Source organism: Chrysochloris asiatica, unplaced genomic scaffold (assembly GCF_000296735.1).
Source record: "Chrysochloris asiatica unplaced genomic scaffold, ChrAsi1.0 scaffold00442, whole genome shotgun sequence".
NCBI classification, from domain to species: Eukaryota; Metazoa; Chordata; class Mammalia; order Afrosoricida; family Chrysochloridae; genus Chrysochloris; species Chrysochloris asiatica.
Genome location: NW_006408960.1, coordinates 888,921 through 913,935, shown reverse-complemented (window position 1 = coordinate 913,935; position 25,015 = coordinate 888,921). Strand labels below are relative to the sequence as shown.

The 25,015-nt window shown below is 51.8% G+C and overlaps 1 protein-coding gene across 1 annotated transcript in view; it reads right to left on the bottom strand.

The window, feature by feature from the left end:
• The window catches only part of SIN3B (SIN3 transcription regulator family member B), a 29,726-nt gene extending 5,003 nt beyond the window's left edge, over window positions 1-24,723 (bottom strand). The window contains exons 1-12 of the mRNA XM_006877116.1: window positions 24,598-24,723; window positions 24,238-24,344; window positions 22,499-22,652; window positions 13,540-13,740; window positions 11,079-11,222; window positions 7,569-7,691; window positions 6,721-6,810; window positions 6,118-6,236; window positions 5,056-5,263; window positions 3,016-3,132; window positions 1,309-1,547; window positions 256-439 (exon numbers count right to left, since the gene is read on the bottom strand). Of these exons, the coding sequence (XP_006877178.1) occupies window positions 256-439; window positions 1,309-1,547; window positions 3,016-3,132; window positions 5,056-5,263; window positions 6,118-6,236; window positions 6,721-6,810; window positions 7,569-7,691; window positions 11,079-11,222; window positions 13,540-13,740; window positions 22,499-22,652; window positions 24,238-24,344; window positions 24,598-24,711 (1,800 nt within the window). The 5' untranslated portion in view covers window positions 24,712-24,723. The remainder of the gene's footprint in view (window positions 1-255; window positions 440-1,308; window positions 1,548-3,015; window positions 3,133-5,055; window positions 5,264-6,117; window positions 6,237-6,720; window positions 6,811-7,568; window positions 7,692-11,078; window positions 11,223-13,539; window positions 13,741-22,498; window positions 22,653-24,237; window positions 24,345-24,597) is intronic.
• Window positions 24,724-25,015: the final 292 nt, after the last annotated feature.

Sequence of the window (25,015 nt, the reverse complement as noted above, 5' to 3'; positions counted from 1 at the left end):
GGGGGGGGGGGAGACGAAGCATGACACTGGTCCCTGAGCATAAAACTGTCTGGGGCCTGATGCCACCCCACGCTGGCCACCCACTGGGATCTCTACCTGCAGAGACACTGACAGAGGGACAGAGACAAAAAAGAGCGAATGAAAGAACAGAGAGACAGACACACAGAGAGCGAGTGAGAGGCAGATGAAGACAGACAGGTGCGCTCATGCCGCTCAGTGAGCCTCTGGGCGCGGCTGGTGGGAGCGGTGACCCACCTCGTCATAGACGCTCTCGATCTCGTTGAGTAGGCTCTTAGAGCGCAGGGCTTTGGTGTCGTTCTGCTTGAAGTTCACGGCCTGGTGGTCCAGGGACTTGAGGTAGGCCTTCTCATACTGCTCCCGCCACACCTTGTTGAAGCCACGCTGTGCCTCTCGCCACTCCTCCTCCTTGGCTTTTAGCCTGTGGGTGACGGTGGGTGGGGACTCAGCAGGGCCACACCTGTCCTCCTGGATACCCTCACCCTCAACAGCACCTGCCCTCTATGCCACGGAGACCCTTGTGGCCCTGGTCCCTGACTGCAACAAGCATCCCTCCAGGACAGGGGATGTCTGTCTTGTTGGAGCTGGCCTGTCATGACACCTGCTTCCCCAGTGAGGAGAGGCTCAAGGATGGCATGTTAAAGGAAACAAGCTACGGAGGAGAGAACACCCACATGCCAAAGCAGTACCCAGTCACTGTAAGAAATAAGCTACTAAGCCACGAAAAGACCCAGAAGAATTACAAATGCATGCTGCTGCAGGAAAGCAGTCTGCAAACCCTTCTCACTGTAGGATCCCAACTCTAGAACCAGTTGGAAATGGGACAACCACAGAGCCTGTAACACGGGACTAGGGGTGGGGAAGAGGGACAAGAGACAAACAGGTGGAACAGATGACATCATACGTTTGTCAAAACCTGCAGGGCAGGCAAACACCATGAATGAGCCCTGATGTAAACAGGAAACCAGAGTTACTACTAACAGTCAAGATCGGGCCACCCATGTAACGAATATACTGCAGGGACTCATGATGTGGAGAACAGGACTCCTGAGAACTCTTTCCCCTCTGCGGCTCTCTGTAAACCTGAAACTGCTCTGAAAACAGAGTCTACTCGAAAAATACGCAAGCAAGCTGGGGTACAGAACAATTCTCACTGTGCTGGCCATTGATCTGCCTATTATCATGAGTGATCTCAGACAGCCAAGTTCTAAAAAGGCAAAGTTAGCCCTAAGGGGTTTCCTCCTGAGGAGTGGGCTTGGGAGGTGAGGGCGAGGGCCCAAAGGCAGCCACCTCTTGAGGACGACAGGCACGGCGGTGGCGGGGTTCTTCTTGAGGCTCTCGATGATCTCAGGGGCCTTGTCACCGTAGATGCGGTAGATGGCACGCCGCTGGATGACCTCGGATGCTCCGCCCAGGCAGTCGTCCAGGCGGAATTTGTCCTGGTCCTCAGGGGCCATGCGTGACAGCTTCTTCTGGACGCTCTCCAGCACACGGATCGTGGCCAGGTTGGTTTCCAAAACAACGTCCAGCTGTTGGTAAGGAGGGTCAACCATGGAGGTCATGGGCAAGATGAGGGGGAGAGCAGAAACCCACAGCTTTGTGTGGGAAAGAATTACGGGCCTACAGAGACAACTAGAATGGGCCTGGGGGTGGGATCTCCAGTCATGGGGGAGAACCTGGCATCGCCCCAATGGTGGGCGGAAGAACAGAGGCCCATCGAAACCCAGGCCTCGCCCACTGTTACAAAGCTGCTCACTGCCGGACAGGAACCTGGCACAGCAAGGCAACACCAGAGGGGGGGACAGCCCCAGTCTGTACCCCTTGTGCATCCACAGCACTGCCATGCACACGCATCAGCCTGGGAGGGTCCCCAGAGCCACACATCGTGTAACCGTTCAGTTAGGGGACTCTTCTGGAAAGGTCAGAGATGTAGAGACGTAGAAACAGTCACCTTGGGCAGCAGGGGGCAGGTACCAGGGCACAGGAAGACAGCATCAGAATCCTCATGGACGTGGAGCAGGAATTGCTCCGCACCCTGCCTGTGGTGGCAGATACGCTCTCCCTACACATAAAACTGCCCAGAACCACACACGCACTCACACACTCAGATACACGTGTGTGCACATCTGCACACATATACTGATATTCACAAGTACATACACACGCACCACACTTGTCAAAACCCAGAGGACTAGAATCTTGTGATCATAATCTCTCCCACACACAACCCACTCACACACATTTATACAAATGCACATACGCAAGAGGGACTACTTAAAAAAGTTCATAGGAAAAGTCCATTATCTTCGAATTTCATTTTCCCATCAACTTTTTGAAACCTTTCCATATTCCCTACACATTCACACCTTTAGATACACACACTTACACCACAAACACGTTCATACTCACACATACACTACTAACTACATACACACACACTCACATCCACACTTCCACCTTCACACATACATACACCACAAACACATCCACACTCACACATACACTACTAACACTGCAACCACACACACACACATCCACACTCACACATCCACACTCCTACCTGCACACATATACACACCACAAACATGTTCATAGTCTTTCCATACACTACTAACACTTCATGCACACTCTCACTCTACATGACTACACACAAAACCCCCAAACAGGACAACAGGGAACTGTGAATTAGATCAGGATCCTGACTGAAGTTTGCATGAGAGTTTTACCCGCTGTTCCCCAGGGGGGCCTGGGTGAGTGGTGCCGGAGTCTCTCAGGGGATCTGAAGCATCTCAGTAAAGATCTCAATTATAAAAAAGAGGCGGCAACGGAAGGAAAGAACACACGCAGCCCATGACCAGCCCAGGAGCCCAATGGCACCAACTGAAATGGACCACTCTTAGGAGCTGCCCCAGGGGTCTGCAGGGCATCAGGAAGCCACTCGGTGGGGGAAAGGCTACCATGCCCTCACACAGACACATGCCCGCTTGCAGCCCTCACCTCGAAGCGCTCGTCCTCACAGCGGTGCAGCTGTTCCTCGTAGGGCGTCTTCTTAGAGCTGACGAAGGTGGAGTCCTCAGACCAGGAGGGGAAGGAGACCCAGGTGTCGTTCAGCACCTGCACCCGGGGAGAAGTTGCCACAGCTGCCACATCATCTCCCACCTTTTTCATTGTGGAACACACCAGGACAAGCAAGGTCTGTTCTCAGAGGAACCGCTTTATCGTTGTTGTAAGTGCCATCGAGTCAGCTCCAACCCTGTCTAGGGTTTCCAAGGAGCAGCTGGTGGGTGTGAACTGCTGGCCTTGTGGCTCACGGTGCAGTGCTGATCCTACAGCACCACTCCAGGAGTTCGCTTTACCACAGGACAGCACACTGAGCTCGAATCTGACACTCTCCCTCAACCCCCCAGTCTTTGTGACCCTGTCTATAGTTTCCAACATGGCAAATCTTGATGGGAGCACACAGCCTCATCTTTCTCCTGAGGAGTGGCTGGTGGGTTTGAACCCCTGATCTTATGGTTAGCTGTCCAACAGTTACCCCAATGCTACTTAGATCAAATTCAACATGGATTGGGCTAAGAACTATAAGCTTGATCCCACCAGACTAAAGGTTTAGTCTCGGAAACTTACCTAAGGGGCAGTTTCTACTCAGTCCTGCACGGTCACTAGAAATTGGAATCAACTCAAGGGCAGTGGGTTATGGCCAAGTGAGCACATTTAGTAGTCCAGGGGCTCGATCCCCACTACTTAACACGACTGGTCCAGTTGGAAAGCAGCCAGAGATAGTACAGAAACAGGTGGGGCTGAGGTGCCAACCCATTTACAAAATGGGCTGCATTTACAAAAGCAGATGGCCAACAGGATTTGGATCTACAGAGCCCTGGAGCACATCCTGAACCCAGCTGTTGTAGCAGTTAAGTGCTGTTGAGTTGGTTCTGACCCATAGCAATCCTGTATAGGGTTTCCAAGGAGCGGCTGGTGAGCTTAACCAGCCAACCTTGCAGTTCAAATGGTAAGCACTCTTACATTCTACCAATACAGCCATGCCTATTCAAACCAGCTGTCTGTGAGTCCTTCCAGACTCCTGGTAACCCCAGGCACAACAGAATGAACGGCACTTGATTCTGCACCAGCCCATGATCGATTTCGGATTAGACTGATGGGATACACAGGCTGACGTTTGGAAGCTGGTCACCAGGCTTTTTCCTCGTCTGCCTTAGCCTAGAAGCTGCTAAAATCTGTTCAGTATCCCAGCAACCCCCAAGCCTCTTCACTGACAGCCTCTCCACTGACAGCCCCTATGTACTGATCAGGAATGGAACCAGGTCTCCCAGACGCAACGTGAGAACTCCACTACTGCCCTTAATGTTCCCTCATAGTTGGTCAGTTCTTTTTAGGTGCTTACAGAAACCCCCACCCCCCCAAGGCAGCAGACCACCAGACCAGTCTCCAACAATTCCCTTAGCAGCCAGGTGTTAACTGCTACACCACCCTCAGGGCCATCTGATAACACTGGGGGAGCTGAGCAGACACTCCCCAAGGGCAGTGAGCAGTGCACAAGTGACACCAAGACTAACAGCAGGGAGAGAATTGTCACCTCTGCCCAGGTGGCCTGCTGCCCACCAGTCAGCAGGCTAGGCACTCAGCATGTGATCTCTCATGCTTGGCATCAGGGGACCTGGAGCCTTCACTGCCTGGGTGGAGGGGAAAACTAACATCAAAGCCCGCTGTACCCTCGGGGCATTCTGGACTGTGGTATGAGTGGACTGTCCCCTGGGAGCACTCCCTACTTACAGATGGCTGTCCCCTCCACCACCAGAGTACTAACTCCTTATAAATGGCTGTCTCCCCAACCACCAGAGCACCCCCTCCTTGTAGATGGTTCCCTCCCAACACCAGAGCACTCCCTCCTTGTAGATGGCTCCCTCCCCACGACACACACACAGAGCACCCCCTCCTTGCAGATGGTTCCCTCCCAACACCAGAGCACTCCCTCCTTGTAGATGGCTCCCTCCCCACGACACACACACAGAGCACTACCTCCTTGCAGATGGCTGTTCTCCCGCTGCACTTGGGCTGCTGGTATGTCTTGGGCAGTGCCCTGTAGCTGGACCCAATGCGCTTACAAGACGCATAGTCGATCTCCCGGCTGATCCCGTCCCCAGACCGGTCACTCAAAGGCGGGGCAAATGACAGCTCTTTTACCCCCAGGAATGACTTGAACTGGGCAAAGAGTTCTGGAAACTTCCTTCAAGACAAGGATCAGTAGTTAGCACCTCTGAGAACAAGACTTCAGAGAGGCTTCTGGGTCACTGGTGGACAGAACTCAGCCCACGTCCACATATCTAGTCAGGCCCCTCTTATACGCCCTGCCTGCCACAGGACAGCCTTGAACAGCGCCACAAGAGTGAGCTGACCCAGCTGGAGTCAGGGCTCCTGAGGAGCGGGAAACTTAGACAGTGACCTTCCTGGTCAGAGCTCACAAACTACAGCCCAAGAGCCAGATCTAGCTCTTAGGTAGGTTTTATGGATGCAAACCTACACCCATTTGTGTACAAATCTCCTGCTTTCCCATGACAGGGCAGAGCTGAGTAGTTGCAACTAAAACCACATAGCCCCCAAACTTTCGGTATCCACTATCTGTTCCTCCAAACATGAAGCCTGCAGCCTGCTTCTGAGTCTCCCCAGTCTCCCAATGGAGCCTCTATGCCGAGAGCTCGGCAGGCAAGCAGGCTCTCCGGAGGCAGGCAAGCAGGCTCTCCGGAGTCAAGAGGTGTAATTACTGTGAATGCCCAGGGGGACCCTAACACACTGGATCACTAGGTTGACCTGTGGAGGCGGCTACTGTTCCTTGGACAGTCATATAGTTGTTGTGCCACCTCCCTCAAGCACAGGGTTTCCAATAGCTGACTTTTCCAAAGTAGACTGCCAGACCTTTCTCCTGAGTTGATCATTTGCACTACTCAAGTGACTCCGATTCTGACCACAGGTGTCTGTCACTGTTGGGGTGTCTATAATCATCTCAACACAAGTTGCAAACAACAGAGCCAAAAGCAGCACACAGCCTCTTCTAAAACAAGATGGGGCCTGGGAGTTGCTCACCCCAGGAACGGGCTGACCAGCTGCAGGAGCTCGGAGCCAGACACGAGCTCCTGGTTGAAGAGCGCGATGCACCGGAGGAAGTTCTCGTAGACCTCCTGGCTCTTCAGCACCCGACGCACCTGCGGGGAGAGCGCCTCACATGTCAGCTGGGATCCCCACTATGTGCCCACCAGCCATCCAATGGCCCTGCCCTGCCCGGCTCCCATGCAGCACAGGTGGTTAACAGCCTCCCCCTGCCCACCTGCCACCAACGTGACTAGACGTGGTCTGCAGACTGATGCTGTGCACAGGAGCATGGGGGGGTGCTGTAAGGTGCACTCACTGTCCCTACCACCAGCCCACCGCACTACGTGACCCAGTGCATTATGGTCTGTGGAACTACTGTGTGTACTTTGTCCTGCCTACTGTCCCTGGGTATCATCCTCACTTGAAGGGCAGAGGAGGGAGTGACGTCCTGTAGCCATCAGAGCCCATGGTGCCCACCGTGTCCAGGCTTGTGCTGCCCCTGGAGCTCTTGCCCCCTGTACCGCTGGCACCCCACTGTAGTCAATGTATGGCTGGGCTGAGCAAGGACTGGGTGGGCACCAGGGCTGCCCCCCTCACCTTGTCGAAGAAGGAGAACTCCTGCAGGGTCCCGTACTTGCCCACAGCTGCAATGGACAAGTCCTTTGTCCCACGGAGCTTCATCTTCTTCTGCCGAGAGAGTCTGAATGGTGACCCTGGCTTCTGGAGATGCCCTACCTACCTCTAACCCAGTAATAAAGACAGCAGGGCCCAGCTATGTGACAGGCAGGATGGGAGGTGGCTTGGGGAACAGTCCTTCCATGACCACCACATGCTACAAGGTGCCCCACATAGTAAAGCTTAGAGGTCCTCTGACTATGCAGTGACCCCCATTTCAGTAGGCAGGGACCCCCACAATTGCCTTTTGCTCCCCAGTATTAAAGCTGGGACGCCCATATTGTCCTGTGCCCTCCCCTCCTGAGTCTCCGAGACGATGAGTCAGGCTTCTGGCTGCCGCTTGCCCGGCCCCATACCCTCCAGCTGGTGGGGAGGAGGAAACGGGCAGGGAGAAAGGCAGGTGCAGGTCCAGGGCTCACTGGAGCCCTCTCACCGCTACAACATGCCCGAAGCTCTTACTTGTCTCTCAGTGCCTCTGGGCACCTGAGTGAGCTGGGAGCAGTACACCCTGCCGGCACTCCTGATGGCACACCTGATGACACACCGGGCAGGCCGAATGGTACCTGCCCATTTCCTCCTCTCAGCCCTCCTCTCTGAAGCCACAAGCTTGCGAGACAGGGCCGGTGAGTGGCCTTCATGAGCCACCACCTTCCCTAGATCACTAGGCCAGACTAGATCAGAGCCCAGTGTCCCTCCCTAGGCTTTCAGCCAGTGCCGGTTGGGGCTGGGTGACTGCTGCAGGCAGCTGTCTATGCATGGCTAATGCCTACCTTGGCTGGCCCGGACACAGGGCGGAGCAGTGAGGGCCGGGCACGCTTCTTGCTGTGTTCTGGAATCTTCTCAGGCTCCCCCTTCGGAGTGCTGTTCATCCCACATGGCCCATTTCCTGTGAACTGAGCACAGACATGGGGTCAGAACCGCAGACATGTTGGGCCCGAGCATTGGTCGCAGCATATCTGAGTGTAAGAAGCGTCAGCTCGTCAAACACCCAAGCCCACTGCAGGAAAACCAACGCAAGAGAAGGAAGCAGCAAACGGAAGACTTTCTAACAGGCACAGGTGGAGGAAGATTCCACACCCACTGGGGTCAAGTCAGTCCTAACTCATGGTGCCTGTGTATATCAGCAGAGAACTGTGCCCCGCGGAGTTTTTAATGGCTGCTTTTCGAGTAGTAGTACATCACTAGGCCTTTCTTCTGAGATGCGTGTGGGTGGACGAACCTCTGGCATGTGCAAAAACCCTTGGCCTCAGCAGCTGCAGATGCAGAAACCAGGATGCCACATCCTCTCTGCTCTGTGCTGGCAGCCCCTGGGCCAAGAACAAGGTCCAGGACAAGCAGGTACAAGCAGGAGGCTGGTCAAGAAGGCGAGACCAAAGAGAACATTAATTCAGAGCAAAGGATCAAAGCAGGACCCAGGAGCTCCTGAGTCCCAGGAATGCTAACAAGGTGATCCTGAGCTCAAGAGTAGACTGGTGGGGTGGGTCCTGAGGGCTGGGATGGCACAGCATGAACACCTGTGGATAGTGACACCCACCACCGGAATGGCCCAGAGGTGGGAACCATTCACAGGTATTCTCCAAAGGTATACACATGGCCGGCAGATATGAGACGATGCTCAATATTAGTTGTTGTCGTCAAGTGCCATTGAGTCAGTTCCAACCCACAGCAACCCTGTATAGGGTTTTCGAGGAGCGGCTGGTGAGCTTGAACCTGTGACCTTGAGGTTCAAAGCAACCTTGCAGTCCAGTGCATTAACCCACAGTGCCACTCCAAGACTCTACCATTACTGGTGGTGGTTGGTGGTTATGTGCTGTGGAGTCAGTTCTGACTCATAGTGACCCTGTACAGGGTTTCCGAGGCTGTCAATCTTTATGGGAGCAGAGAGTCTCATCTTTCTCCTGCAGAGCAGCTGGTAGTTTCTAACTACTGACTTAAGGTTTGCAGCCCGATTCATAACCACTATGCTACCAGAGCTCCTTCCAACATTAGTAGGGAAATGCAAATCAAAACCACCAGGAGGTTCCACTTCACATCTACTGTGGTGGTGGGAATATAAAATAATACAGAAACTGAGTTAAACAATTTGGCTGTTTCTCAAATAGCTCAACATGGAACTATCATCATTAAGGTTATTATGAAGTGCTGATGAGTCCATTTCAACTCCTATCAACCCTGTATAGGGTTTCCGAGGAGCGGTTGCTAGGTTGGAAGCATGGATCTTTCAGGTTATCAGTCCAGTGCTGATCCTACAGTGCTATACCAGGACCACGGTGGTGGTTTGCTGTGACTCACGGCATCCCTATGTAGGGTTTCCAGGGCTGTAAATCTTTACAGAAACAGAAAGCCTCATCTTTCTCCCATGGGAATGCCTGGCAATTTTAAACTGATGACCTAGAGGTTAGCAGCCTGATTCATAACCACTGCGCTACCAGAGCACCAGGATCATACCACCCAGCAATTCCACTCCAAGGTACACCCCGCCGAGAACTGAAAGCAGGGACTGCAACGGATACCTGTATACCATGTTTATAGCAGCATCATTCACAATGTGCAAAAGGGAGACACAGCCCAAGTCTGTCACCAGATGAATCAACAAAATGTGGTACGCACATGCAATGAAATTGTATCATTGTTAGATACCATCCAGTCGGTTCTGACTCAGTGACCCACGTACAGAACAAAACACTGCCTGGTCCTATAACATATGAAGTATTTACTCAACTAATTACTTAGCCATAAAAAAGAATGAAGCACTATCCTATGCCTCGGGGCTTAAAAGCTTGCAAGTGGCCATCCAAGGCAGGATTAGTCTCTGTTTACCTGGAACAAGAGGAATAGGAGGAGATGGGGAAAGATGAGGCTTTCTGTTCCCTTAAAGATGTACTGCTCCGGAAACTCTATACAGGATCACTATTGAGTGGAAATAACTGGACGTCATACCACCACCACCACCACAGAATGTGCAACCAACTGCTTCCACGAACAACTGCCTCCTTTGCCATGAAACCAGAAGGTGGGGTCGGTGACCACTACCAAACATTTGAATCCAAGTTTCTATAGAAGAAACCTGACCACAAAGGGAAAAATGCCGAACTTCTTAGACTTTGCACAGACTCTGGACTTTCTAGAGCCATGGAGGCTGAATGAGCCCCTGAAACTACTGCCCTGAGGACAGTCTAGCTTCACTGGTAAACAATGCCTGCCTGAGCACTGAGCTCTTTTAAGAACTGTCTGTATGGGCTCAAGTTGACAACAACAACCCAGAAGACTAGCTCGGAGCCTTAGGGAACAGCTAGTGTCTGTGAAGTGGAGAGGAAGGGGGTTGGAAGGGCTCCACACAGGAGGGCTGCACTAGAAGAATGTAACCAGTCGCTGAATTTTACCTGGACAAACTGAGGAGTTGGTGGATGTTGTGCTGTGTATATTATCACAATAAAATAAAGTTTACAGGGGAAAAAAAAGAATGAAGAGCACATATGCATGCTGCAATGTGGCTGAACCTCAGAAGCGTGCTGCTGAGTGACAAGCTAGTCACAGAAGACCACCTGGTTTAAGACAGCATTTACATGAAACGTCCAGAACAGGCAAAGCCAGACAGAAAGTAGATCAGGGGTTGCTCAGGGCTGGAAGGAGGGACATAGGAACTGACTGCTAGCAGGTAATAAGGAGTCTTATTTGGAGGTGATGAGAATGTTCTGGAACTAAACGGTGGTTGCCCAACATTGAGAATTCATTGAATGCCACTGTATCTTCACTTCAAAATAGCTAATTTTATATAACATGCATTTCAACTCAACTTCTGAAAAGCCTTGTGCTCATAAAAAAAATGAAGACAGAAAAGAGGGCGGGGACGCAGACTGAGGGGCAGCACCTTGACAAGGCCCTGCTCCCCCACCCATCCACCAGTTAGTCCACCCCTCCAGACCCAACCTGCTGGAGCCCAACTGAGCCGCGGCCAGCACAAGGGGAGGGGCAGAGCCGACCCTCCTCTTTCACCTTCCTGCACGACTGAGGTCCCAGGGCCGGAATGGTGGCCTTCGCAGGTTGCCTCAGAGCCAGAACGGCTGTGTCCCAACCTCTTCCACAGGAAGACAGGCTCAGCCTCCAGAGTCCCTCACCTTCTGGCTTAATCTGCAGAGGGCCACCTAGAGCCTGTGAGGAAGGGGCCCATGGGTCTACACCCTGGAGGAGAGAGAATCCGGGTGCATGCCCACGGGCTCCAGCGCTGGTCCAGCCTCCCTATCAAGGGATAGTCACTGTGTGGTCGGTGCTGTACTCACCAGGGACCGCTTCGCCTCAGGCAGAAACTGGCCAAACTCGGAGAGCAGGTCCTCCTGGCCCCTGAAGAGGTTGGCCACCTCGGTGAAGACCTCCTCCTCAGACATGCCACGGAACGGCCGGCCCTTGGTGCTCAGCTGCTCCTTCTGCCATGGGCGGGAAGGAGAGCAAGAAGTGAGCCCAGGACTGAAGCACCAACTGGGACCTGTACACACCCGCCTCAGAGGATTCGAGGGGCAAATCACAGACCACAGACCGTCACCCATCATGGCCCTGCCCACAGACCCTTCTGAGTACCTGGGCTTAAGTCCTAGCCATGGGCAACAATCCTGGGGTGCTATGTCATGATTCCGCTCCTCAACACACTTGTACTGGGGTGCAGAGAGGACCCGGCCCAGCCATGGGGGCTCACCAACACAGGAAATCAGCATGTAAGGGCAAGTGCAAGTTCAGGGGGACCAGGCCTTGGGACCCCAGGGTGAGTGGTACTTTCTGCCTCGAGGGGCCTGGGAGGGTACAGAGGAACCTCCAGACTGTGTCACCAAGACCCAAAGGCTGACTAGAAGGAAGATTGCAGGTTGTAAAGGAACAAGATGACAACCTTCAGTGGGGGCAGGACCCATGGAGCCGAGTGCAAGTCAGCCACTGAAACTACCTGAGTCAGCACCCAAGCATGTGACAGAGCAGGGGTGCCATGCCAGGGCCCTCCCTAGTCCTTATTCCACACTCCATAGCCACCAAACTAAAACCCTAACCCACAGGCATGGAAGAAAGCAGAGCCCAAAGCATCCTCCGCACCTTGCACAGGGCACCAATAGATGTGAACTGCGTTTTAAACACACACACACACACACACACACACACACACACCCCACACCCCTCATCCTTAGGGTTTCTGAGACTGTCAGTGTTTACGGGGGTAGGCCGCCTCATCTTTCTTGGAGTGACTAACCTAGCAGTCAGCAGGCTCATACTTAACCCACAGCGCCACTAGGGCTCCTAGCATGTTTTTGCTAAGTGCTGTTGAGTCCTTTTCAACTCACAACAACCCTGTGTAGGGTTTCTGAGGTTTTAAATGTTTGCGGGAACAGAAAGCCTCATCTGTCTCCCAAGGAGCGACTGGTGACCTCAAATCACCAATCTTGCAGTTTGCAGTCCAGTGCCTACACAGTAATGCTTACTTAGGAGGGAAAACACCAGCTGCTCCCTAAAGAGTTACTGGAATACTTGAAAGCCAAACCAAAAAAACAAAACCCACTCTATTCCGAGAACTCAGTGTGCAAAGTGTCGCTGTCCTCCATAGTGTCAGCAATAGCTAATTTTTGGAAGTAGATTGCCAGGTCTTTCTTCCAAGGCAGTTCTGGATAGACTCAAACTTCGAGCCTTTTGGTTAGCAACTAATAAGCATGTCAAGCGGGCAAGAATGAGACATGCTCTGGGATTGTGACATCTTAGTAGGTGTCTATCTTAGAAATGGAGTCCTGGTGTGGCACTGTGAGCTAACACACTGGACTGCAAAGTTGGTAGTTCAGGTTCACCAGCCGCTTCTCAGAAACCCAATACAGGGTCGCTGAGTCAGAATCAACTTGACGGCACTAACAACATCTTAGAAATGGACTCCCGGTGTGGAGCTGTAGGATAAGCACTGGACTGTGAACCACAAGATTGGTGGTTCAAGTCCATCAGCTGTTCCTTGGAAACCCTGTACAAATCACCATGAGTCGTAATCAACTCGATGGCACTTAATAACAAGAAGAATCTGAGAAAGGGGGCAGTGGTGGTCCAGAGCACCTAGCTTTATTCCCAGTCAATGCCCTTCACTTGCAGCTTTAACCAACTGTCTGACCACCTGTCAGTGGAGGTCCTGTGTTGCCATGATATTGAACAGGTTTCCACAGAGCTTCCAGACTCGGATGGACTAGAAAGAAAGGCCCAGCAATTCAGAAGCAAAAAAGCAGCCAATGAAAAACACATGAAGCGCAGGTGGTCCACACTGCAGCCAATCCCAGGGCCAGTGCAGGACCTTGTGCACTGGGTCACCAAGAGTCCAGGACTGACTCAAAAGGCAGCTAAGAATAATAACATGTGTTTCTTAATTCTATTTACCAACACAGAGACGCCTAAAGAGGCAAATTAAAATAAAAGCAAAACAATTTCACACAATTTCACGAGTCAAGAAACTCTGAACACTTTCAGCGCAGCCCAGTAGCACTGTTCCCCTCCTAAACCTATGGAAGCATCTGAATCACCAGAAGCCTTTCCCTTTCTTTAACCCTTGCTTTTAAGTAGTTGATTCCAATTCCTAACTACAAGGTTGACGGTTCAAACCCACCGGCTGCTCTGAGGCTGTCAGTTCTCGTAAAGATTTACAGTCTCAGAAAATCTGGTTTGGTTTAGAGGACACACACACACACACACACACACACACACACACACACACACACAGCATGGCACAGCCTCTACCTGGTAAGTGTGCAGTATTTCCAGGAACGAACGGTAGATCTCTGGGTGGTCAAGGAAGCGGGTCTTGATCTTGTTCACGTAGCTGATGGCGTTGTTGAACTCAACAGAGTCTGATTCCAGGGGCACCTGGGGCTTGTCCTCCTTATACAGCCCCTGCTGCTTAAAGTCATCTGCATAGTCACTGTGGTTATGTGAATTCTCCTAAGAACAAAGCGACAAGTGACCGTCCGGCACAATACTGACTGGAGACAGACGGTGAAAAATGCCAGACCAGGGTCACCGACTGAATGACAACAGACAAAACCTTCAACACAGTCAAGGTTTTTTGCAGATGTTTCGGGGGCCTAGAGGCAGGGGGAAGAGGGTTGGATGCACACACAGGAAACAAGCAGAGTCCACCCCAGCCAGCAATCTGAGCTGCTCCTCCCTGGACAGCCTCCTCCACGCCTCTCTCCACCAGGTCCTTCTTTCCTCAGCAATAGAAGGAACGCGAATGTTTAACAACTCTTTATACAGGCGGGTTAATACTCGGCTGCTGACCAAAAGGTTGGAGGCTCGGGTCTACCCAGAAGGGCCTCAGTAGAAAGACTTGGTGATCCACTGCCCAAACTAGTCACTGTAAACCCTACGGGGCACGGTTCTGTTCTGACACATACCACGTCACCATGAATTAGGGTAGACTCACAGCAACGGTTTGTTTTTAAATAAAATGGTGACTGTGCATGTAGGGAGGGATACCACCGTCCAGGATGCCTGGGACTGTGGGGTTTCAGAAGATGTGGGGCTTTTGAGTGCTGACTCTGGGCACTCCTCATGTACAGAGCAGAAGACAGTCACCTGAGGAGAGGGCCCTAAGCACCTGGCACAACCTCCGCCTAGGCACCGTCCTGTCACCTGTCCTGGTTAGCTGCTGTCAAGTCCATTCCAACTCGCAGCAACCCCATGTGTGCAGAGAATTGCTCCATAGGGTTTTCAAGGCTGGGATCTTTCAGGAGATCGCCAGACCTTTCTTCTAAGGTACCTATGGGAGGCCTCAAATCACCCAGCTTTTGGCTCACAGTTGAGTGCTTAACAATGTACACCATCCAGGAGCCCATTCCTCTTTCCTGTATGCTTGGAATTCTAACTCAAGGTGTGACAGGACCACCACCTGCTGAAGGTGCCACTGTGTGTCTCTGGACTGTAACGGTGGCCTCGATTCTCCCCATCAAACCATGGCTGTGCCACCCAAGGCTTGGTCTCCAGTGTCAGGACCCATCCCCATTTGGCTTTAGGCCTTTGCTCAAAGGCCACCTTCTCCATGAGCCTTCCAGAACATCCTGCGCAAAGCACGATCACCCTGTTCACCCAGCTCTTCCCACCCCGTCCTTGCTCCATTTCCCCCCATAGCACTGCTGCCCCACACATGTGACATGTCTAACTCAATCTGTTGTTTGACCACCTGATAAGAACAGTCTGTGAGGCTGGGGGTAGGATGTTCCCTTCTGGCCAGGATGTCGTATGTACTTGCAGGTGACCAGGCAAAGGACACCAGAATCCTGTTCTCTTTCCTCCCTGTAGCGCCCAGCAGAGCAGCCCCTCCTGTGGTTGACCCAAGGAAGATCCACTGAATGGGGAGACCTGCCACCCTGGCTCTACCCAGATGCCAGAATTCTGTGGCCGAGCTTAGCGGGGCTGTACCATGTCGTCGCCTGACTGGCTTCCGAGGTGCCTCTGGACAATCTGAGCCCAGAGGCACAGAAATCTGAGCAGCCATTTCTCCTCAGTGGTGGGATCCACTCCAGGACTTTGGCGGCAGCTCTTGCTGACTACTGTATTGTCATAACACGGTCCACAGTGTGAGCAGCTTTGCTTTATACGAACAAACAAAGGCTGCAAGCCTGATTCAGAAAATGAGCTGTGTGGATTCCCGGTCCTGCTCCTGTGGCTGCTGGCAGTCCCTGATAGTTCTCTGCTGCGTGTAGAGGCATCTGCCTCCATCACTACTTGGTAGCCACCGTACCGTGTGAGACTCTATTCTCAGAAGAGATGAGGATTAGGCCCCATCCTATTCTGGCATGACCTCACATGAATGTCAAGGAGAACACTGACAAACAAGGCCATGTTCACAGGCGCAGGGGTTAGAGGTACAGCAGCATCTTTTTGCCAAAAGGAACACATGGGTGTGGGGTGGGGGTAAGGGGAGAGGCGGCCTGAGAGCCAAGTTTGCATCAGAGGGGGCTCTACACTCATATGTAGCGCCTCCTTACCCCCAAAGGGAGCGGTAGGGGTGGTCAGTTCCTGGAGGTAAATCTTAGCTCCACGCATCCCTCCAGACCCTGAGCAAGCTGCAGCGGGTTATAGAACACCCACTGTGGAAAACAGAATTACCATGTGACCCAGCAATTCCACTCCTGGCTCTCCCCAAGAGAAATGAGAAGAGGGACTCGGACAGACACTAGGGCATCCACACATAGCAACATCGCTCACAACAGCCAAAAGGGGGAGACAACCCAGCATCTGTGGACAGGTGAGTGGGGAAAGCAAATGGAGTCTATGCGTGAGATGGAACAGGACTCCGTCACAGAAGGAAACGAAGTCCTGGTGCATGCTGGAAAACACGACCCTCAGTGAGAGAAGCCTGAACTCACTTACATGAAATGTCCACAGCAGGCAAACGAAAAGACAACATCATTTCATGCTTACCAAGGCCCGAGGGAAAGAGGAATGAGCATAGAGTGACTGTTTGGCGGGATGAGAGTGTTCTGGAACTAGTTAGAGGTGAATGTTGCACAACACTAGGAAAGGACTTAAACCCACTGAATTGGGCACTTTAAAATAGCCATCGTGGTCAGTTTTATGTGAATTTAAATTTATAAAAACTTTAACATAACCACTGAAAAACACAAAGCCACTAGGCCAACACAACCAAGCCAGCAGTGGTCAGTGGGCTGTAATTCACTGAAGCCGCTCTAAACCTTCTGGAACACTCTCCCTCCTCCTTTCCGCCTGCATCCCACCTGCACCACTGGCTGCTCTGTGTGTTTCATGTGGATCACTGGGGCCTCCCAGCAGACACAAGGGCCCTTCTGGAACCCTCCATCATCCCCGGTTCCCTTGCTCTCCATCTCCTGGCTTGCCGCCTCCAGGTCTCTGCACCCATGTAGGGACCCCTCTTCTCTCCATGACTCAGGCTTGGCCTCTCTCTGTCCTCCCCTACAAGTGTGTATTCAGCACCTGCTCATCTGCTCCTCATCAGAGCCCCCACCTGGCCATGCACATGCCCTGAGCTGGGAGCTGGGAGTCTGGCACAGCAAGAGACTGAGACTCAGACACTAAGACAGATGTGTGGAGGACTGACATTTTCTAAATGTCCTTCACTGGAGAGAAGATCTGGGCCTCACTTCAAACATCACCAAACCAAACCAAACCAAGGGCTGTCAAGTAGATTCTAACTCATGGCCCTGAAAAGATTGGTGGTTCAAAGCTACTCATAGGCATCTTGAAAGAAGGGCCTGGTAATGTACTTCCGTAAAGACGACAGCCACGAAAGCCCTATGGCGCAGCTGTGCTCCGTAACACCTGGGGTCGGCATGAGTTTGAAGGCTGTGAGCTACACATACGTCATACTGCTAGCTGCTGTGGCATTAACGCTGATTCACAGTAAGCCCACATGTACGGAGTAGAACTGCGACATAGGATTTTCAAGGCTGTGACGTTTTGGAAGCAGATTGCCAGGCCAGCCTTCCACTCCAAGTGCCTATGGGTGGGTTTGAACTGCCAACCTTTCAGCTAATAGCAGAGCATTCAATCAAAAAGTTCATCTATATCCATCCAGTAGCCAAGCTGGCTCCCTACCAAGGGGCAGCTCTGGGAGCAGAGACCTGCCACTTTACTGCTGACACCTGTCTCCTGTCCCACACCAAAGCACTGTCCCAGGAATGGGGGCAAGGTAGTAACCACGACAGACCAATGAGAAATCAATGAGAAACAAGGGATCTTCCTTCCTCTTCCAACTCACAGAGCAGTTCACAAGTAAAGGATGACTAAGAAGTGACGGTATAACTGGTTCAATGACTGGATCCAAAATGACATTCAGCGAGGTCACAAAGCCCCTCATGCCCCTAATCAGAGGAAACTCCTCCCTCTACACTCCCTTGACCCTCTGCAGTCCACTCTGTTCACATACAGCACGTCCAACTGTCTGCCCGGCTTCCCCAATACATTAGATCATGGGGTCCCTCACATACAGCATGTCTATCTGTCTGTCTTCCCCAACATATTACACCAGAGTCCTCAACTAGGAGCAACTGTGTTCCCAGGGGACACCGAGAAGCATCTAGAAACATCTCTGGGTGCCATGACTTGGGAGGGGGGTGCTACTGGTACCAGGAATGCTGTTCAAATCCGTACAGTGCACAGAAGGGCCCCCAGTGCAGAGAACGAGCCAGAACCAAAGTCATCAGCACCGCTTTTGGAAAAGTTCTGCACTAAAGGCTCCTCATCTTTCTCAACAGAGAAGAGCCCTCATTTCCTTCCTAGTTGACAGGATTTATAAAGAAATGCAGCAAAAAAAAAGAAAAAAAATCAACGCTCTACTTCAGAACAGTCACACCAGAAAAACCACTAAGAAAAATCATGTGAGCCTTTGCATGTGGGATTGTTATCGGTGTTCGGAGAGTCCCAGAAGCTGAAAGGGGACGTCTGCGTGTGGTGACTGATGGGGCTGCTGGGATGTGGGCCAGGAGACCAGGCCAGATCCCAGTGGATTTGCAGCGGGGCTGCCTCCTGGTGGGGGGAAGATTCCAGAACCTTGCGTGAGTGGCTATCTAATGAAGGCTCCCCTAACGCCTTTCTTCCTGTCACTGGACTGTGGTCTTAATTCCTCAGGATTGCTATAAGAGAGATACCACATGTGGGTGCTTGTCTCCCAGTTCAGGAGGCTGGAAGTCTAGATTCAAGGGCCCCAGCCCAGCTCCAGAGGAAGAGCCTTGTCAGCCTCTCCAGTGTTCTTCTCAGCATTCCCTGGCAATCTGAATGGCATCTGTATTTGCTTACTTTTATCCAATCTGCTTTTCCTATTGCTCAAAAGTCATTTGGTTTAAGGCCCACCCTGCACTGATAGGTTCTAAACATAAGAAAACTCTACTCCCAAATGGGAATGCTCCATCACATGTTTTATAAAACAATGCAATGTTTTATAAGCGTCATCACCTAAGGCACTTATGAGGAGACTAGATTATGTCTGGTTTGGCCGCCTGTACGGCAGCCCTGCCGGGTGGCTACTGAAGAAAGTGTCATCTCCCAACGCCAGTTTCCTGCGAGTCACCCAGCAGTCAGGGGCACGGGATGAGAGCAAGGGTGCTCTTACAACTTAGGTCTTTCTTAGCAAATGAAATGCTGCCACCAAGTCCATGCTGACTCTCAGCGATCCCATGTGACAGAGCAGAACTGCATCAGGGTTTTCTTGAACGTTGTCTTAAGGAAAATAGACCTCCGACTGCCAGGTCCTTTCTCCGTTTGCATCACCCAGGGACCGTTACACCATGTCCATTGCCACCAAGTCAATTCTGACACACAGCGACACCCATATTATAAGACAGAACAGTTCCATTGGGTTTTCTTGGTGCCAGCATAACCTAGAAGTGACAATGTGAACTGTTTACCAATAAGCTGTCCCCAGGAGCTCATCTGCCAACTGAGAACCATAGGTCTAGGGGAAGCTCCTCCATCCTCTATAGTCCCGCCCCTAGGATTTGCACAAATCAATCACCAAACCAGCTGCTGTCAATTCTGATTCACGGTGACCCCACGTGTGACAGAGTAGAACTGTGCGCCAGAGGGTGCTCCTGACTATAATCTTTACGGAAGCCTTTTTTCAGAGGAGCCTTTGGGTGAATTTGAATTGCGTCTTTAGATTAGTAGCTGAGCATTTAGCTGCTTGTTCCACATAGGGACTCCACAGAGGACTGAGCAAGGAAGGTAAAAATCAGCATCAGGAAGCATTGTGTGGGTGTCTCCTTCGATGGAAGGGTTGCCCAGTGTCCTCTGGACTAGGGAGCCAGGTGCTGGGGAGTGTCAACCTCCCTCTGAGAAGCCTGTTGGGAAACTGTACTTTGTCTCTCCTTGAGGCACATTTTTCCAAAAGCCCAGAAACACGTGGGTGCCAGCTCTGAAGAGCCTCCATTTCCCATCTGTACCTCTGGATGCAGATGTGGGGCCTCAGCTGCTAAAAGCCTTGTTAGGATTAATCTGCGCCTCCACAGTAACATACATGAGCGCAGTTCATGGAGCCTAGGGTCTGGTGTCAGTGTTGGGCAGGGAGGTATCGTTTCATGGCTGCACAACGGTTAAGGGTTTATCTGCTAACCTCAAGGTTGGTGGTTCAAGGCCACCCAGTGGCTCTGTGGAAGAAAAGCCTAGAGGTCAGTTCTATAAAGATTACAGCCAAGAAAACGCTAGGGACGGTTCTATTCTGACACACGTAGGGTCACTATGAGTCAGAACCAACTCAGCAGCAAAGCGTCTGGTTTGGTTTACTGGTGTCACGAGTGGGTGGAGCGTAAAGATACAGCTTGACATCATTCAGCACACGAGTCAGCCCCACCACAGCATCGCTCAACAGTTCAGAGGCTGAGAAACCGAGACTTAGAGAAACTTAAAAGAGTACTTTATAAATGCAAAGTTCAGTAAAGTTTCCTCTTCTTAGCGCATCTGGTGAGCTTAGGTCCCTTAGTTTGCACTAAACTGTCCTGGTGTGGCACTGTGGGCTAATGCACTGGACTGCAAAGTTGGTTTGTACCGCAAGGTCAGTGGTTCAAGCCCACCAGCTGCTCCTCGGAAACCCTACACAGGGTCACTATGGGCCAGAACCGACCGACAGCACTTAACAATGACAACAATTAACCTAATGGCTGATGGTCTGAACCCACCCACAGTGCTGCAGCAAAAAGGCCAACAATCTGCTCTGTAAAGATTACAGCCGAGAAAACCCTGGAGAGCCATTCTACACTGCAACATACAAGGTCGCCAGGAGTCGGAAACTCAACGATGATGCACAACATCGTCGTGAGGAGCTCAGATAAGAAGGGGCCGCAGAAGAAAAGGAGGCAGCTGCCTGTCACCAGAGAAAGAACGCATGGAAGCAACGAGCCTGGGGGAGGAGGAAGGCTGACCTGAGCCCATGTCCTGTCAGCAATGAAACAGACACAATGAAAACAGCCCTTCCCATGCTCATCTCAAGCATGTTCCTTTATAGCAGCAGCCTAAGTGCGTACCTGCCCAGGACACTCCCAGGAGGAGCCTCTCGCTGAGACAATTACTGTTGTTGCTGTTAGGTGCCATAGAGTTGGTACCGACTCACAGCAACCCTATGCACAACATAACAAAACACTGCCCGATCCTGGGCCAACCTCACTATTGTTGCCACACTTGAGTCCACCAATGCTGCAGTTGGCCAATCCATCTCATTGGTGGTCTTCCTCTTCTTTTCTGACCCTCCACCTTACCAAACATGACATCCTTCTCCACCGACTGGTCCCTCCGGACAATATGTCCAAAGTATGAGAGACGAAGCTTAGCCATCCTGTCCTCCAAGGAGCAATCTGGCTGCACTTCTTCCAAAACAGATCTATTGGTTCTTTTGGCAGTTCATAGCACTTTTAGTATTCTCCTCCAACACCACAACTCAAAGACATCAATTCTTCTACGATCTTCCTTATTCACTGTCCAGCTTTCACATCCATATGAGGCTATTGAAAACACCATGGTTGGGTCAGGCGCACCTTAGTCCTCAAGCTGACATCTCTGCTCTTCAAGGTCTTATGCAGCAAATTTGCCTAATGGAATACGCCTTTTGATCTCCTGACTGCTGCTTCCGCGAGTGTTGATAGTTGATCCAAGAAGAATGAAGTCCTTGACAACTTCAATCTTTTCTCCGTTGATAAGAATGTTGTTTATTGGTCCAGTGGTGAGGATTTTTGTTTTCTTGACATTGAGATGTAATCCATACCAAAGGCTGTGCTCTTTGATCTTCATTATCACTACCTTTTAAATTTCTATAAAAACCCAGGTAACACCCTAACCTACTGCCATCGAGTCAGTTCCCATGAATAGCGACCCTGTAGGACGCAGCATGGTAGAACTGCCTCACAGGGTCTCCAAGGTCATAAATCTTTACAGAAGCTGACTGCCTCATGTTTCTTCCTCGGAGTGGCTGACAGGGTTTGAACCACTGACCTTCAGCTAACCTGCACGCTTAACCACAGCACCACCAGGGTTGCTTTCAGATAGCAGCACATCTGCCAAGTCAGTGTTCTCCACCTGTACAGTTCAGTGGTACCAATTCCCTCGATCATCCTGGGCACCCGGTACCAATGTCTGTGGCCAGATTTTCTATCATCGCTGCCATAGACACACTGCTTCTTATACAATGGCTCCCCTGTCCCCTTCCCTTCCACCAGCCCAGACCCTCACTATTCAACATATGACTTGGGGTCCCTCAGTGGCACAAACAGTTAAGCACCTGGCTACTAGTCAAAACGTTGGCAGTTCAAACCCACCCAGTGGTATCTCGGGAGACAGAGCTAGTGATCCACTTCCTACAGGTGACAGCCTGCAAAACCCTATGGAGCAGCTACTCCAACTCACAGAAGATCACAAGTTAACAGCGTGCATACATGCCTATTCTGGGCATTTCATACATGTGAGATCACAGAATACCATTACTGGGACTTCCAGGAAAACACTGCATTTGCAGCAGGCCTCCTCTGACACATGGGAACACATCCACAGGTTTAGGATGCAGGGGAGCCAGCCACCCATATAGATTTTTTGATCTCGTTTGACTTGTGCCAGAAATGTTAGCAGCCCATCTTGAAAATGACTGATCTTACGTGGCTTCCAGCAAAGAAAAGCGCCGCCCTGTCCAGGTCCCAAGACGCATAGAATACCCAGTGATTGAACCCCAGCGGGGGCCTACCTGGCTCGTCAGTGGCGACTGTATATTTAACTTGCCATTCTTGGGGATGTCAATCCTGTAGCCAAGGGGGAGGAATGCGTTGAACCCAACGATGAGGTCAGGGTGCTCGTGAAACAGCTGAGACACACGTCTGATGACCCCGGGGGTGTCGATGCTAGGACAAAGAGGGACACAAGTGGACTGGAGGGTCTTAGGAAGCAAAGCAAAAGCAAAATCTATTTTTGACTCAACGGACAGTGTCATGCAATGAGCTTTTATGACAATAAAGTAACCTAAAACCACTTCATTCGTGACATAATTCTACAATTAAAGCTCTATTTTCAGAGCAGTCAGAAAGGAGCCCTGGTGGTACAACAGTTAGGCATTCAGTTAGTAAACAAAAGATTGGTGGTTCGAATCCACCTGGCAGCTCTATGGGAGAAACGCCTGGTGGTCTGTTCCCAAAAAGATTACAAAGTACGAGGGCAATTCTTCTGTCACATGGGGTCACTATGAGTCAAAACCAACTTGTCAGTAGCTAACACTAACGCTAATACTAACAATCTTTATGGAAGTGACCGACAGGCCTCCCTTCCACTGTACAGCTGTGGTTAAGTGCCGTCAAGTTGGTTCTGACTCACAGAGCGACGCCATGCGGGGTTTCTGAGGTTCTGAAGCTGTACATTATTTGCAGGAACAGAAAGTCTCATCTTTCTCTTGAGGAGTGGCTGGTAGACTCCAACCACCGAACTTGTGCTTTATCCTACATTTACCACGTTCTCTTTGAGGTGAGTTAAGTTGCTAAATGCCATGGAGTCAGTTCTGGCTCACAGTGACCCTGTATAGTTTCTGAGGAGCAAATGGTGGGTTTGAACCACCAACCTTAGTTAGTTGTTTTTCTTAAGCGCCGTTGAGTAGGTTCCGACCCACAGCAACCTTGTATACGGTCTCCAAGGAGCAGCTGGTGAGATTGAACTGCCGACCTTGCAGTTCAAAGTGACTATGCAGTCCTGTGCATTAACCCACAGTGCCACACCAGAACGCCCTGTAGTTAGTAGTCCAGTGCTTATCCTATTATCACCACACCAAGACTGCGCCAGCCAGGAACCTTCAAAATCAGGCCAACCCTGCCAAATTTCCTGAGAGAGGGTCGTATGGAGGTGGGTTTGTGACAAGTGAGAATTTAAGGGCTGGGTATGAGTTCTAGCTCAGCCTCTGCCACGGTGGTTGGTGTGGGCAAGTCTCATTGCTCCTCTTATAAAACAAGGGCATGATCCTGAGAGAGTTTCCGTTTATCCCACACCTTCCTGATTCTGTGTCTACATAAACAGGTAATGTCTAAGCGCTTTCCCTGCACCAGGTCCCCCACTAAGCATGTTAACTTATTATTTCCAAGCAAGGCAGCATCTAGGGGAAGGCAAGAGAGACACTCAACTTAGACACAAAATTTAAGGGGAAGGAGCACCAAAACAGTCAGTCATCAAAATAAGTAACAGTGAGGAAAACTTACTTAAAGCCTGCCTCTTAAACACAGGAAGGATCAGGCTCTGCATTTGCCCGACCTTGCCTTCCCCTAACCCCAGTCCTCTTTCTACAATTTCCTCACTACATATCTAATCCATTTTGCAGAAGAAACTGAGGCTCAGAGGGATTCGCTGACCCGCGCAAAGGGGCAGCAGCCAGGATGGGCTCTCTCTCTCCCCATCAGCCCGATTCAGGTCCACGGTGATCCTCGGGTGGGGAGGAACCCTGGGGGTTACCTCTGGCTTTTGAACTCCTTCATGATCTCCAGGAAGCCGTTATAGGTGGCAGGGTCACTGCCGAAGCGGATCTTCACCTGGTCCAGGTAGGTGAGGGCGTCCTCCACCTGCGGAAAGGGGGAGGGCCCCGATGGGCCAGGGTCAGCAAAGGAAGGGGGCAGAAACCGGGGATCCCTGGCGAGGACAGGGCCAGCCAGGCCTGTACGGGGCCGAAGTGTAGGGTAGAGGGTCCAGGCTCCGAGGCCCCAGACGTGAAGCCGAAGCAGGGCTGAGGCCAAGGCCGGGTGGGGCCGGGGTGAGGGGCGCCAGCCTGCGGGGGTCGGAGGACTGGGGCCCCGAGGGAGGGCAGGCGCCACTCACGTGCACTGGCAGTTTCTCGTGGCCTGCTGAGCTCGAGCGGCCCCAACGGGCTCCACTCAGCCCCCGGCCTGCCGGGGGGCCGCTGCCGCTGCTGCCGCTGCCAGTGTGCGCCATGTTGGAAGTCAGAGCCGCGGTCCGCCCCGCCCCCCAATCCGAGCCCCGGCCGCGCGTGCGCACGCTCCGCCCCAGGGCGTGGGCTAGTGATGTCAGGAATAATGGGGAGCAGAGGGGGAGCAGCGGCGGGTGGGGGAGCAGGGGCGGGTAGGCGGCCTCGAGGGGAGGGGCGGGGCTTTAGCTGGGACATCTCAGCTTCTTGTCCCTGGTCTTGTTAAGTGCCTTTGAGTTGGTTCATGGACTCATAGCGCCCCTGTACACGGTTTTCGAGGACCGGCTGGTAGGTTTCAGCCGCTAACCTTAT